The sequence below is a fragment of the Dasypus novemcinctus genome, chromosome 3 (genome assembly GCF_030445035.2).
Source record: "Dasypus novemcinctus isolate mDasNov1 chromosome 3, mDasNov1.1.hap2, whole genome shotgun sequence".
In the NCBI taxonomy this organism is placed as follows: Eukaryota; Metazoa; Chordata; class Mammalia; order Cingulata; family Dasypodidae; genus Dasypus; species Dasypus novemcinctus.
This window is the reverse complement of record NC_080675.1, coordinates 106023554-106037875: the sequence shown is the minus strand read 5'-3', so window position 1 is coordinate 106037875 and position 14322 is coordinate 106023554. Positions and strand designations below refer to the sequence as shown.

Here is a 14322-nt window from a genome sequence, read left to right as displayed (position 1 = left end):
AAGTAAATGGAGAAAGGGAGGCAGAGTAGGTGCATAAGAACTCTGTGGCATCAAGGGATTGAAGTTAAGTATCTGGGCTTCCTCACAGCCCACCCTTACTTCCTGCTCTCTCATAGTTCTTAGGTATGACCTGTAATCAGTATTCCCTCAGAGTCTTCTGTACTTCTTTTTCTAGCAAGTTATTCTTTCAGTGGAAAAAAGTTATAGGACAGCCTTTCCTTTAAATTTGATTCCATCTTCACTTAAACAGAAATTAGTTTTGAGCATGTGAATAGTATTTTTTCCCACTTTTCAGTCCTAACATTTTCTTCTTCCTTTTTTCAGTAATCTCTTCAGGTGGGTTTGGAATGGGAAGGGGATGAAAAGGAGAAAATTTGGTGCCTGTGGCAGTTTGAGAATATTTATGAACCCCCAAAAAGATAAAGATTATGTTTGTAAACTGGTCTGTTCCTCTGAGCATGATATCCTTTGATTGCAGTAGGTTCAACTGAGATGTCTTTGATTAAGTTATGTAAAGACTAGCTTTGATTCGACCATGTCAGAAGGGCATAACTCAAGGTTGAGTTCCTGCCCCTTTAGTGGGCTGATAGAAACAGACACTCAAGAAGAAGATACACTGGAAGAGAGAGTGCCATAGATGACAGAGGAGAGAACTTTGATCCTGTGGCCCCAGAAAGAGAGACAAGCCCTATACCAACCTGTAGCTAAGAGAGTGGAAGAATGAACCCTTGCAGAGATCACCAACCTATCTTGCTTCAACACATGGCAGCTGACTTAGGTGAGAAAGCACTCTTCAGGGCCTTGTTACTAAGCTTTTACCTCAAATACTCTTTATAAAAGCCAATAGATTTCTGGTACTATGTATCAGCACCCCTTTGGCTAATTCAATGCCTGTGTGCACCTAACCATCCTGCAAGAAGTTTGACTGACAGAATTAAAAATAGGAAATGACCAGATCAGATTTGCATTTTAGACAGCTCATTTTGACTGCATTGTCCATCAAAGTTTGCTATTTCTCAAGGCTCTTTCCTGTATTTTTTCTTCCCACTTTATATATTCTCCTTGAGTGGTTTCATCTCATGGCTTCTATTTCTGTATTAATCTATCCAACCCAAACCTTTCTGCTGGGCTCTAACCCTATACACCTAACTGCCAAATAGATATCTCTTCTTGGGCAATTCATAAGAACTTCAATCATATGCTAAAACAAAAATCACCCTTTATTTTCCTTCCCAAATTTCTGTTCTAGTATTCTGTACCTTGAAGTGTTGCCAAATTTCTGTTCTAGTATTCTGTACCTTGAAGTGTTGCCACCATCTTTTTATTTACCCAAAGCCAAAAACCTTAGACTCTTTTTCACCTTTTCCCTTTCCTTTTTCCCCGTACCCAATTCATCAGCAAGTCTATGTGTCCTGTCTAGCATATGGTACTCTCAGATCTGTTCTCTTCTTTTCACCACTTGCCTTATATGTTCTCTCTCACACCTGGACTATAGCAGCTTCTACTGTTCCTACCTTCAATCTTATTCCCTTCCAAAGAGCTAGCTGGTAGCAAGAGTGATGTTTCTCAAAGGCAGATTGGATCATATCATTCTTAAAATTTGTCTTCTATGCGATCTTACTTTCAGTTACAAATTTCATAAAATGAAACACGAGACCCTATAGAATCTGACCTTTGATTGTTTTTAGTCTGAACTTTTACCTCTTCAAACACTGTCTACTCATATAGAGCTTCTGTCAGATTCTAGTACTCACCATATTGAAAATTAAAACTAAAGATTAAGAAGATGATTCAAAATAAGTATTTCAATTCCCCCTTCAAAAAAAAACTTTCTTCATTCTACCCATATGTGATGGTTAGGCTATTGAGTCAATTCATCCAGGTAATTGTGCCCAGTTGTTTGGTCAATTAAGTACTGGGCTAAGTGTAATACAAGGGCATTTATGGACTTTAGTCACCATTGACTTCACTGCAGTGGTAAATCATAGATAGCTGGTTATAATTACATCAATCAGGGAGATTGCCATCAGTAAAAGTGACACTTAACCCAATCAGTTGAATGCCTTAAAAGGGGAAGTGATTCCAGTATTGAGAGAGAATTTCCCAGCTCATCTTTGGACAGCCAACATCTCCCAGAACTCGTCAAGAACCTTCATTGGGCTTTCATTGCCTGCCTGTGGAACCTGGACTTGTGCATCCCCATGGCTGCATGAGAGATTCTCATATAATCGCATACTGTTGACAGATAACTCTTGTTAATTCTGTTTCCTTAGAGAACCTTGACTAATACACCATATTTTTTACTTTGTTTTTTTCTTTATGGTTTAAAAGTATCATGGCTTTTAAAAAAATAAGTTTGCCCTAATCACTAGCAGATATTGACTATCACGAACTGCATAATTATATTTAACATAATTTATTCGTCATTCATTCCATGGGTGCCCTAGATCTTAAAAGTGAATCCATAAAGTATCTGAGTCTACTTTGTTATTTATACTCAGTTAAAATACCAATTCAAAGATTCCAGAAAAAAAGTTACATGTTGAGATAAGTCCTAATACATCATCTGAGATACGTAAGCATTTAGTGGTTTAATGGTATAAATGGAAAATCTGGAACTTGAAATGAGATCCATCTCCAGATAGTCACTTTCAAATATGTGAACTCATTTTTACTTTAGAGATCATGTAAATCAGCCTTCTTTTTACCTGTTGTTCTTTATAACTCAAATTTTGTCATTTATTTCTAAGATGCTCAGTTATAGAATAATGGCATGTTCAACTAGAGTCTGGGAATAAATAAAATTTACATTTACCAAAGAAATCATTACAGTTTTTAAAATGGAATCTACTAGTTTTGGAGACCAGTGAGTCTACTAGAGATGAGGAGAGATTATCAAGGATTCTTGTTGTTGATGCTGTTGTTTTTTTGTTTGTTTGTTTTTTACTTTTGAAGCTAGATGGAGTGCTCAGTTTATGTCTGCAATGGAATTAAGAATTGTGGGCAAAGTAGAAATTGCTTCTCAGAGTGATTAGACCATTTTTAATTTCACCTACTGATTTTATAGTAAAATTCTAGACTATAAAAGTTGAAACGAGAATACAATTCATTTTACTTGACTCTTTAAAAAAAGCTCTAGCAAACATTCATGATCCTTTTCTCATCGTATATTGGGCCCTCATGAAGAAATAAACCTCCACCAGCTATCATGACAGTATATAATAAATTGGCTGATATAATTCAATTGAGAAGTTGAAAACTGCATTGAAAATAATGGGGCATAACATTGTAGGGTTAACATTTATTCATAGATGATGCAATTAAATAAAACAGGCATTAACTTCAAGGTCAGTCAGTAAAGTAATAAAATTGAATATTTTAATTGAATTGTAATTGCTTCCCATTGATACATGCAAGTAAAGTAAAATATATGTCAGCTCTGCAAATTATGGGTCTTCCTCCTAATTAATTTCTTAATTCTGCATGGAGTGATCCAGGGCCTAGGTCTTGTTGTGGGTTTATTCATCCTCCAGCCTCCATCAAGAAAGTTCTATAAGACATGATTAAATAGGTGTTACGTTTTACAGTAATTTTTGTGGGGTTTTTTTTTTTTTTGCATGAAGGAGAAAATCTTTCAGTAACTGAAAGTTACTTATTCATGTATTTGAGTTTAAATGTACTCTAAATATACCTTAGCTTGCATCCTAAGGATTATAATCCCCTTTATTAACATTGATATTTCTTAATATTGATATTTATATCAACATTAATAAATGCAACCATCTCTCTCAATGATATAAAAGTTTCCATAGGGGAGATGAATACCACTGAGACTCACATTCCACAGTTGACAGGGGGTAAGTTGAACTGACTATTAGGATTTTGGTACAGTGCAATTTATGTCCATTCATGACCCAAGCTTCACTAGAAAAGAGACAAGTAAATTGAATGAGCTAAAAAAGCAATAATTTTTTTCAAGGACTAGAATAAATTGGAGCTTTTGGATAAAACTAAATTGAATTGAAAAAACCCATGAGTCACTGTGGCTTTTTCATAGGCTTGTTCACAGTCCCTCAAAGAGTTTTAATGTAATGTAGTGTAATATAAAATAAAATGGGAATGATGACATTATAAAGATAAGGAGAGAGGTTTTCAAATTATATTAAAATTGTGTGGGCCTAAATACTAGGGTTTAGTTAAAAACAGAGAAGATTGTATGCATAACGGACTGGCTGCATTTTCCAGTTAAATGGCTGCCACTTAAAATTGAAAAGATGGATTTAAAAATTACTGAGGTATATTAATCATCCATAATTCCTCTCAACCCTCCTCTTATCTCCTTATAGCCTATACACTAGTTTTTAATTCTATGTTTTTATTCTTTGTATTTAGTTCATATTAATGAGACCATGCAATATTTGTCCTTTTGTGTCTGGCTTACTTCACTTAGTATAATAATGTCTTCAAGACTCATCCATGTTATCACATATGTCCCAATTTCATTTCTTCTTATTGCAGCATAGTATTCCACCATACGTGTATACCACATTTTGTTTAACCATTCATTGATGGATGGACACTTGGGCTGTTTCCATCTAGATGTCTGTTCATGTCCTAGTTTTTAGTTCTTCTGGATATATTCCTAGTAGAGGAATTGCTGAATCATATGGCAGTTCTATAATTTAGCTTCCTGAGGAACCACCAAACTGTCTTCCACAGAGGCTGCATCACTTTACACTCCTACTAATAGTGAAGGAGTGTTCCTATTTCTCCACATCCTCTCCAGCACTTATTTTTGTCGTTTTTAAAAAATGGCCATTCTGTGTGGTGTTAGATGATATCCCATTGTTGTTTTAATTTGCATTTCCCTAATAGCTAGTGATATGGAACATTTTTCACATGCTTTTTGGCCATTTGTATTTCCTCTTTAGAAAAATGTCTATTTAAATCTTTTGTCCATTTTTAAATTGGATTTCTTGCTCTTTTATTGTTGAGTTATATGATCTCTTTATATAGAATGGAAATCAAACCCTTATTGGATAAGTGGTTTCCAAATATTTTCTCCCATCAACTGGGCTACCTTGTCACCTTCTTGATGAAGTCTTCAAATCACAGGAATGTTTAAGTTTGAGGAGGTCCCATTTATCCATGTTTTCTTTTGTTGCTCGTGCTTTTGGTGTAAAGTAGAAGTTTTCTTAACTTATCTGTAAAAGTGCAGAGATGGATAGAGTTGATAGTAGCACATTATAGTGAATAATGACTGGTATATAAATGGGATTGTGAATGAAAAAGGTAGTCTGGGGAAGTAAATTTCAATAGAAAGAAAGCTAAAGAATAATCTAGTGACTGAATAACACAGTGAACCCAGAGGCGGTTGAAAATTGTGGTTACAGGTACAAATGCAAGAGTCCTTCTATTAGCTAGAGCAGATGTACATCACTATTGGGGGTGATAGGAATATGGAGAAACATGGGAAAACTACAATTGGTGTGATCTATAGACTGTGGTTAACAGCAGTACTATAATATTCTTGAATTAATGCCAAGCTATACTGTGTTGATAATGGAGGTATATGGAAAAAGTGTGCCAAATGTATGCTATGGACCTTGATTGGTGGTAATAGTCTGATGATATTATCGCATAATCTGTAACAAATGTTCCACCAGGGTGTGGAGTTGTATGGGAAATCTACACATCTGTATGGTTGTTTTGCAAGTTCACAATATCTGTAAAAAAAAAAAATAGTATAGTTTGGGGGGAAAATACACCAAATGTAAGATAAGGAATCTAGTTGGTAGTAATATTTTGACAATACTTTGCATAGTTTGTAACAAATGTTTCACACCAATACAAAGAGTTGGTGGATGGGTGATGTATGAGACCCCTGTGTGATGTTATGTGTGTTTATTTTATAAGTTCGCAATCTTTACTATACACTTATTGTTTATGTGTGTTCATATATGAATGATATACTTCAGTAAAAATTTAAAAAATTACTGAGGTATTGTTAAATATTCTCATACTTTAAAATTGTTCTATGTAGTAGAGTCCTTTGCGAACAAATGTATTGGTATATTTGCATCATTCTTTAGTTGTGCTTAGAAATATAAGTGGTTCTTCTTGATAAAACAAGTATATAAACTGAAGTTATTTATGCCATCATAACTGTTAGTTTTCATTCAGACATGCATCATTTTTAAAAAGGTTTCTCTCTAAACATTTTAAACATAAAACTTAAAAAAAGTGTCCAATGACAAATATTTATACTTTATTTATGTTAAGCTGACCATGACCTTCCATTCTCTTATTTTAAAGGATCCTGAATGTCAGAATTCTAGTGCAAATCATTTACTTTAAAGAAAGTCCGGTGTTTTTCATGTTAAAGTCATCTATTTTTCTTGATGCTAGTTTTAAAATTATTTGTCTAATTGTCTTGCTTCATTTAGAGAAATAAAAATATATATTATAAAACCCATATATACAATCCTCAAACGTTTCTAAATTGGGAAACTTGTAAAAAAAAAATGTGGAAATATAAGAAAATTAAGTCTTCATGCATTCATTCATTTATTCATTGTATTTATAAAACTAAATGAGGAAGAGTTTTCATTTGCATATACTTTAATATTTATGGTATGTTCTAAGCATTAAAAAATATCTTGAGGAAAGTTTTGTATCTGAATACATTCTGGAGAATGATGAACAGTTTTCCCTGGCTAATATTATCCATATGTTATAATCTCAGCTGCTTTAGAAGATTTCTCAGAAATCAGGGTGGTTTCTGACCACTCAGTGATTTCTGGAATTGCTTTCTCAAGGACAGTAACTTGAGTTCTTTTTCTGGATCTTATCCAAGAAACTATTTCATAAAAATAATCTGAAATGCATGTCATGTGATCCTGAGGTCCCTAATTGTTGAATTTAAATCATGGACCCCAGGAAAGGCAGGTTCAAGCCTTAATCTGCATTCCTATAGGTGTGAACCTCTTTATATATATATATATATATATTTTTGTTGTTGTTGTTGTTGTTGTTGGCTTGACATTTCTTTTTTTTGTCTTTATTCATTTTTTTAATATTACATTAAAAAAAATATGAGGTCCCCATATACCCCACACCCCCCTCACCCCACTACTCCCCCCATAGCAACATTCTCCTCCATCATCATGAGACATGCATTGTGAACCCATTATAAATAATATCTTTGAAGATGTTATTAAAGTGTGTGCTCATTTGTGAATAGGACCTCGGAAGATCTTTTTTAGATGACATAATTTTCAAATGCCAAAAGAAGTAATACATTACAGCTAAACTCTTTTGCATTGATGAGAGTGTATTGAAGACATTTCAGACATAAAAATTGAAGGAATTTACCACTCACAGATCTTAAATGGAAAAATAAAGAATGGATTTTAGTAAGGAATAGATTTTTTTCCCAGGGAATGAATGAGAAACATTGGTGAATGTAGACTTTATGAAATATGTTGATAATTTCATTTTTTCCTGCTAAAAATGATGGAACTAAAGTTTTGCACAATAATAAAGAGGAAATAGTGGACTTCTGTTTGTTGACTAGTTAAAACATGCTGACTTCTCTTAGTCGAAGGAGGCTAAAGATATTAATAAATTTAGACTTAAAAATTATGACTTTGAATGAATGTTAAAAATTACAGGTGAATACTGAAAGAGTAAAAATTCAATCTACAAATTCAAAATCAGTGTAGTAAAACAAACAAAAATTCTTTTCAATCTGGTATGAGGCAGAAAAAAATAGAAAAAAGGTATAAAACTGACTAACAAAAATCAACAGTAAGAATGAGAGACAGGTTCAGACATATAAATAATCAGAATAAATGTAAAAAATTTAATAAAACTTAATCTTTAGAGTTATATTTATAAGATTGTATAAAGTAAAAACAAAAATCCAATTATATGCAGTTTCCAAATGACATCTAAAGCAAAAGCACAGAGGAAATTTGAGAATAAATGATGGAAAAGTGTATCATAAAGTATGTATTAAAATATAAAACAAATATTAAACAAAATAAAGCTGATGTTGCAAGGTTCATAGAAGACAAAGTTTAAGATAAAAATTATTTGCAGAGATGAAATGATCACCACTTCTCAATAAAAGAAATAATCCCATCAAGAATTTTCAAAGCTATGGATTTGTATACACATAAAAATGAAGCTCTCAAATATGTAAAGCAAAACTGACAGAATTTTAAGAATTATCAAAACCAAAATCATAATGAAAGATTTACCACCCCTTTATCAGGAACTGATAGTTCATAGGGACCAAATATTAATAAGTGTATAGAACATTTGAACAGCAGAATTAACAAGAATGATTGTAATTTTGCATTTCAGGGTGCAGAATCTTGTATTCAACACAGAGAGAACACATTTTTATTTCAAGGACAAATGGAGCATTTATAAAATTTGGCAAGTGCTAGGTCACAAAGGACCTTTACCAAATTTCAAAGAATTGTCACTATGAAGACCATGGTCTTTGACCACTATGCTTTTTGTTAAAAAAAAAAAAAAAAAAAGTAAAAACAAACAGCATGTTTGAAACCAACAAGTATAGCCCTAAATAACTCAATATAGAGTGGAAAATATTGAAAACTGAATGACAGTGAAAGTGCCACCTTTCAAATCTTCTAGCAAGCAGCTAATTTGGTACATAAAATCCTACTATATAAAAAATAAGAAATAGGTAGATGAATCAAGTGTTCGATTCAAGACACCAGAAATATATAATTTTGAGTAAACACAAAGAAAGCAGAAGAAAGGAAATTGTAAAAGAGTAAAATTCATGAAATTGAAAAGGGGAGAAAACACATTAAAAAAAGAAAAAACTGGCACTTTGATGCCAGTCCCCAGATTGCCAAATGTCTGCCAAGATCTATCAATAATAAAAAAGCATTCACAAATAAAATATGATGCCCTAAACAAATTAATAAAGCAAATGTAAACCCTAGAAAAAGACACATTTGATAGACAAAGGATTTATATTCTTGGTTTAGAAGTGTTTCAATATTAATAATAAAGAATTAGTAATCTATTAGAAAAATGGGCAGAGGATATGAATAGGCAGCTCCCAGGGAAAAAGTTACAAATCTGATCATAAATTTCTGGGGGAAAAAATTGATCTCTATCATACAGAATTAAAGATGTGCAAAGAAAATTGCCAATGAGGTATATGTTAGTTTTCTCTATCAAAATGGCAAAATTTTTAAATTTAGTAATATTACCTAGTATTAGTGAAGATTTGGGAAACACATCTCAGTAGATATGAACCAAGTATTTGTAAAGTTCAACATCTGTTCATGTTGTAAAAACAAAGACAAAAATGAAAAATCTTAGTAAATGAGGTATAGAGGGAATAAAGAGAAGGAACTGTATGGTAATTGAAAGCATGAGCTCCCATAGCCAGACTGTCTTGTTAGTGGATGACTTTGAATAGTCACTCAACCTCTGCATGCCTCAATTTCCTCGTATTTATTTATTTGCTTGTTTATATTTTATATATATATATATTTTTTCCCCAGTACCAGGAGTCAGGGATTGAACCCAGGGCCTTGTATGTGGGAAGCCAGTGCTCAACCTCTGAGCCACATTGGTTCCCCTGAATTGTTTTTGTCGTTTATTTTGCTTGTTGTTTGTTTTTGTTGTTATTTAGGAGGCACTGGGAACCAGACCCGGGACCTTCCATGTGGGAAGCAGGTGCTCAATTGCTTGAGCTACATCTGCTACCCCTCATCTTTTTAATGGGGGCAACATAGTACCTATTCATTGAATTTTTATGAGAATTGTTATGTGCCTTACATAAGGTAAGTACTTTATGTGTTTTTAAAATAAATAAAATTCACAAGGGAAAAATATTTCTGACAGGCATTAAAATAATTAGCAGACTCTATTGTTGATCTAAAATAAAAATGAAAGTCCTTTAGTTGCCAACTAACCATCTCTAGGGTATAGATTAAAACAGACATTTGTATATCACACTGGCTATGCTGAAGTATTTTAAAGTAAATTGCAGGTGACATTACACAGACTTACATATGTCTGGAAACTTTGTATTTGGCAGAAGTGGCATATACATCATTAGGGAAAGGATTCTATTAACAATCCTTGTTATCCATCAATGAGAAATAAAATTGTAACATTAACCATATATGATATCTGAAAGTAAATTGCTAGATGAATTAAAGATCTAAATGTTAATAGCAAAATTTTAAAACTTTGAAAAAATATAGGAATCTAACACTATGACCTTGGGACAGGAAAGAGTTTATTAAGATAGAAAGGGAAAAAGCATTTTAAAAAACAATAGTTTTTACTACTATTTATCAAAAGATACTCCTCCTCATAAAAAGAGTGTAAGACAAGTCATTGGTTAGGAAAGGTATTTACCATGCCCATAATCATAAAGGATTAGTGTTCAGAGTATATCAAAAACATGAATCATCAAATAAAACCCCAAATTCAACATTGAAAATGGGAAAATTATATTAATAAAAAATTCATAGAAATGAAAAATCATATGAATAAAATGAAATATGAATAAATGAAAGTAAAATGTGAAAAAAATGCATACTCAGATAGTAATCAGAGAATGGGAAATTAAAACAATTGTGCAAAATAATTATATTTCTATCAAATTGTCAAAGATTTAAAAATCTGACGTTAAATTATTTTCACTAAACCTGAAATGGGAATTGTAATTCCATGATTGTGGAAGTGTAAATTAATAAATCTACTTTGGAGAGCAATTGGACAATAATGTAATCAAGTTTATATGGACAAAGTAAAAGAACAGTTCATTGATGTGGTTACCTATTCATTTGAAATTCTAATTTTAGTGAATACACCATGAGAGTAAGATTGCCTTGAAGGGAGCTGACTCATTCTGCCTAGCATTACTAGTCTGAGTTGTTTTGCCTTGGGTTTAATTTACTTTAATACTGGTAGTAGAATTCTGAATCCCTGCTGATTCTCTTTTTATTATTCTGCTATGCAGTTATAAGAAATATCTTGTTATCATACTGGGTATGTTACCGGAAATAGAAAACTATAAATCAATTTGTTTCATTAATAAACTGTACGGGGAAGCAGACTTGGCCCAGTGGTTAGGGCGTCCGTCTACCACATGGGGGGTCCACGGTTCAAACCCTGGGCCTCCTTGACCTGTGTGGAGCTGGCCCACTCGCAGTGCTGATGCACGCAAGGAGTGCTGTGTCATGCAGGGGTGTCCCCCGCGTAGGGGAATCCCACGTGCAAGGAGTGTGCTCCGTCAGGAGAGCCACCCAACATGAAAGAAAGTTCAGCCTGCCCAGGAATGGCACTACACACACAGAGAGCTGACACAAGATGATGCAACAAAAAGAAACACAGATTCCCATGCTGCTGATAACAACAGAAGTGGACAAAGAAGAAGATGCAGCGAATAGACACAGAGAAGAGACAACCCGGGGGGGGGGGGATAAATAAATAAATAAATCTCTAAAAAATAAATAAACTGAATGATTTAAACCAATAATAAATAAAAATAACTTATTTAAATGAAGCTAAGCCAATACATGTGTATCAGCATAAATAGCTAAAATGAATTCATTCATTTCAAAGCCAACCTGTGGTATGTGCTTTTTTTTTTTCCCGGTGAGTTAAATTTTGGTATGCAGAAAGAGTCTTGTCCACCTGGACATCATCACCTGCATAAACTCTATTATTCTGTCAGTTGAATATCTTTATCAGAGGTAATGTACATACTGTTGCCACGAGAGTAGTTTTTCAGAATACTCTGTTTTTTTACTTGGACAGTGCATTTTTGCTCAAGTGGTCATTCAAATGAAATGTCATTTATTTTATAATAAAATTATTTGTCTCCATGTACTGTTCTTAAGTGAACAACCTACTGCTCTTCTATTTTCTACCATAAGTAGAAAGTTTGGATACAATAGGATAGATCACAAAATTAACACTGTGGTTGGGGTGTAAATAACAATAGTAACTTTTTTTTAAAGATTTTTTTTAAAAATTTATTTTATTTATTTCTCTCCCCTTCCTCCCCGCCCCCCAGTTGTCTGTTCTCTATATCCATTTGCTATGTGTTCTTTGTCTGCTTCTGTTGTTGTCAGTGGCACAGGAATCTGTGTCTCTTTATTGTTACATCATCAACAACAGTAACTTAAAAACCACTGACTAGGGAAGCGGACTTGGCCCAATGGATAGGGCGTCCACCTACCACATGGGAGGTCCACAGTTCAAATCCCGGGCCTCCTTGACCTGTGGGGAGCTGGCCCATGCACAGTGCTGAAGCACACAAGGAGTGCCCTGCAGTCCCCCAGGTAGGGGAGCCCCACACTCAAGGAGTGAGCCCCATAAAGAGAGCTGCCCAGCACCAAAGAAAGCGCAGCCTGCCCAAGAATGACGCCACACACACGGAGAGCTGACACAACAAGATGATGCAACAAAAAGAAACACAGCTTCTGAGTGCCACTGATAGGGATAGAAACGGTCACAGAAGAACAAACAGCAAATGGACACAGAGAGCAGACAACTGGGGGGGGGGAGAGAAGAGAAATAAAAAATAAATCTATGAAAAAAAAAACCAAGGATTTAAATCACGTATCTTTGGCTCGATACTTATTTTTTCCATTCTGTTTACATTTGCTCACAAAGGTAGTTGACATAGTGCAATTGAAATGAAAAGGAGGAGCAAAAAAAAAAGGTACCCAAGGGGAATAAGAAAGCAAATTCTACAAATTTTAACAAAGTAAATTTTATTTAGGATCAAAGCAATTAAAAATAGGCACCCACTGTTTTGCTAGGTGAAGAAAGAACAAGGGAAGGGGACTGTGTCTCTAAACTTCCAATCTGATAGTTAACTGAAAAAATGTAACCTTTCTTGGCAGGTTTAGATCCAGATAAGCATCTCGGAAAAACCCTGGATCAAATGGAGCCTTATCTCTTAGAGGTAAGAATTTATATTTGTTCTCAAAATATAGGCATATCAAGGAGGAAAAAATAGTGCCATGATATGCTGATAATAAAATCAATTTTATTTTAGGAAAAAGACCACATACCTTCATGATAATAATTTTATGAAAAAAATTATGATAGATATGAATATATGTTTTGAATTAGTTATGAAAATTATGACTAGCCTGTTGACCCAAACACAAGAGATAGTAAGCTATACCTAAAGTTTACTGACACTTTCATTAAAATGGACATTGTGTGCTAAAAAGTACTATACCCCTAAAGTATCCGATAGTCTCTGTGATCAGTTGCATTGCCATCATAAACAATGTGGGTGGAAACTTCCCATAGAGATCTTTCAGACTCATCTTTTATCAGTCTCTAACTCACTGAGCAATCACCACACTCCTCTCTTTATTGCTTAAGTATACTTTATTCACCCTTTTTCTTCTTAAGGCTTTCCGTTGCCTGAGATGTATTTTCCACACATCCTCACATAGTTAATGTCTTATCATTTAAGTGACGGCTCAATTGTTACCTCAGAGAAGCTCTCTACCCTAGCTAAAGCAGATCTCTCCAAGTTATCTTATTTTTAAAAATCTGTTTCTCTGTGTTTTATTTGTCCCCCATCTCCTCTGCACTAGAATGTAAGCTTTGGTAATCTTGTCAGAATTTTGGCAAACATGTTAGTTCTTCAGTTCTTTCATTAAGTTTTTCATCTATCCATGCATTCATCTGGGCTTAAATTTATTTAGTAAATGTTTATTGAAGGTCTGCTGTATAACAGATACTGTGATGAGCAGTTGGTTTTCATGATGAATTAAATAAATAAAAACCTTATTCTTGAGGAGTTTGCAATCTGCTATAGTTGTTTTCTTACCTGGGGAAGCAATTCACTGGTACATTGTTAAAAATGCCTATTCTCGTTTCCCGTCCCAAGAGATTTCAATTCAGAAGGTCCAGGAATCCGACCTGTAAACCAAAACCAGATAATTCTGACACAGTAGTCAAGTATATCAATTATTTTCTCTGTACCAAAATTACGTTTCAGACTCTATCTTTCTAGATTCTCTGAAGTATGCTAAAACTCCTGAAGCTTTGTGAATGCTATTTCTAAGCTTCCTTTTTGGGCTTTCCATATACATGCTACCCCTTAAATACTGTGGGTCCATCTACAGCATTTCTCTTAGGGTGATCTTAATCCTCTCCATGACTAACTACCAATTTTATTTTGATGACAATTAAATCTGTTCTTCCATTATTTTTCTGGGCTCCAGACATGTGTATCCATTTACCAACTGGATATCCTCTCTTAAATGTCCCCCAGCACTTTAA

At 34.0% G+C, this 14322-nt stretch overlaps 1 protein-coding gene across 3 annotated transcripts in view; it reads left to right on the top strand.

Moving 5' to 3' along the window:
• DPH6 (diphthamine biosynthesis 6) overlaps positions 1 to 14322 on the top strand; it is a 213049-nt gene that overhangs the window by 140289 nt on the left and 58438 nt on the right. For all 3 annotated transcript variants that reach the window (XM_071214094.1, XM_071214093.1, XM_071214095.1), the window contains exon 6: positions 12921 to 12982. In XM_071214094.1, the coding sequence (XP_071070195.1) occupies positions 12921 to 12982 (62 nt within the window). The remainder of the gene's footprint in view (positions 1 to 12920; positions 12983 to 14322) is intronic.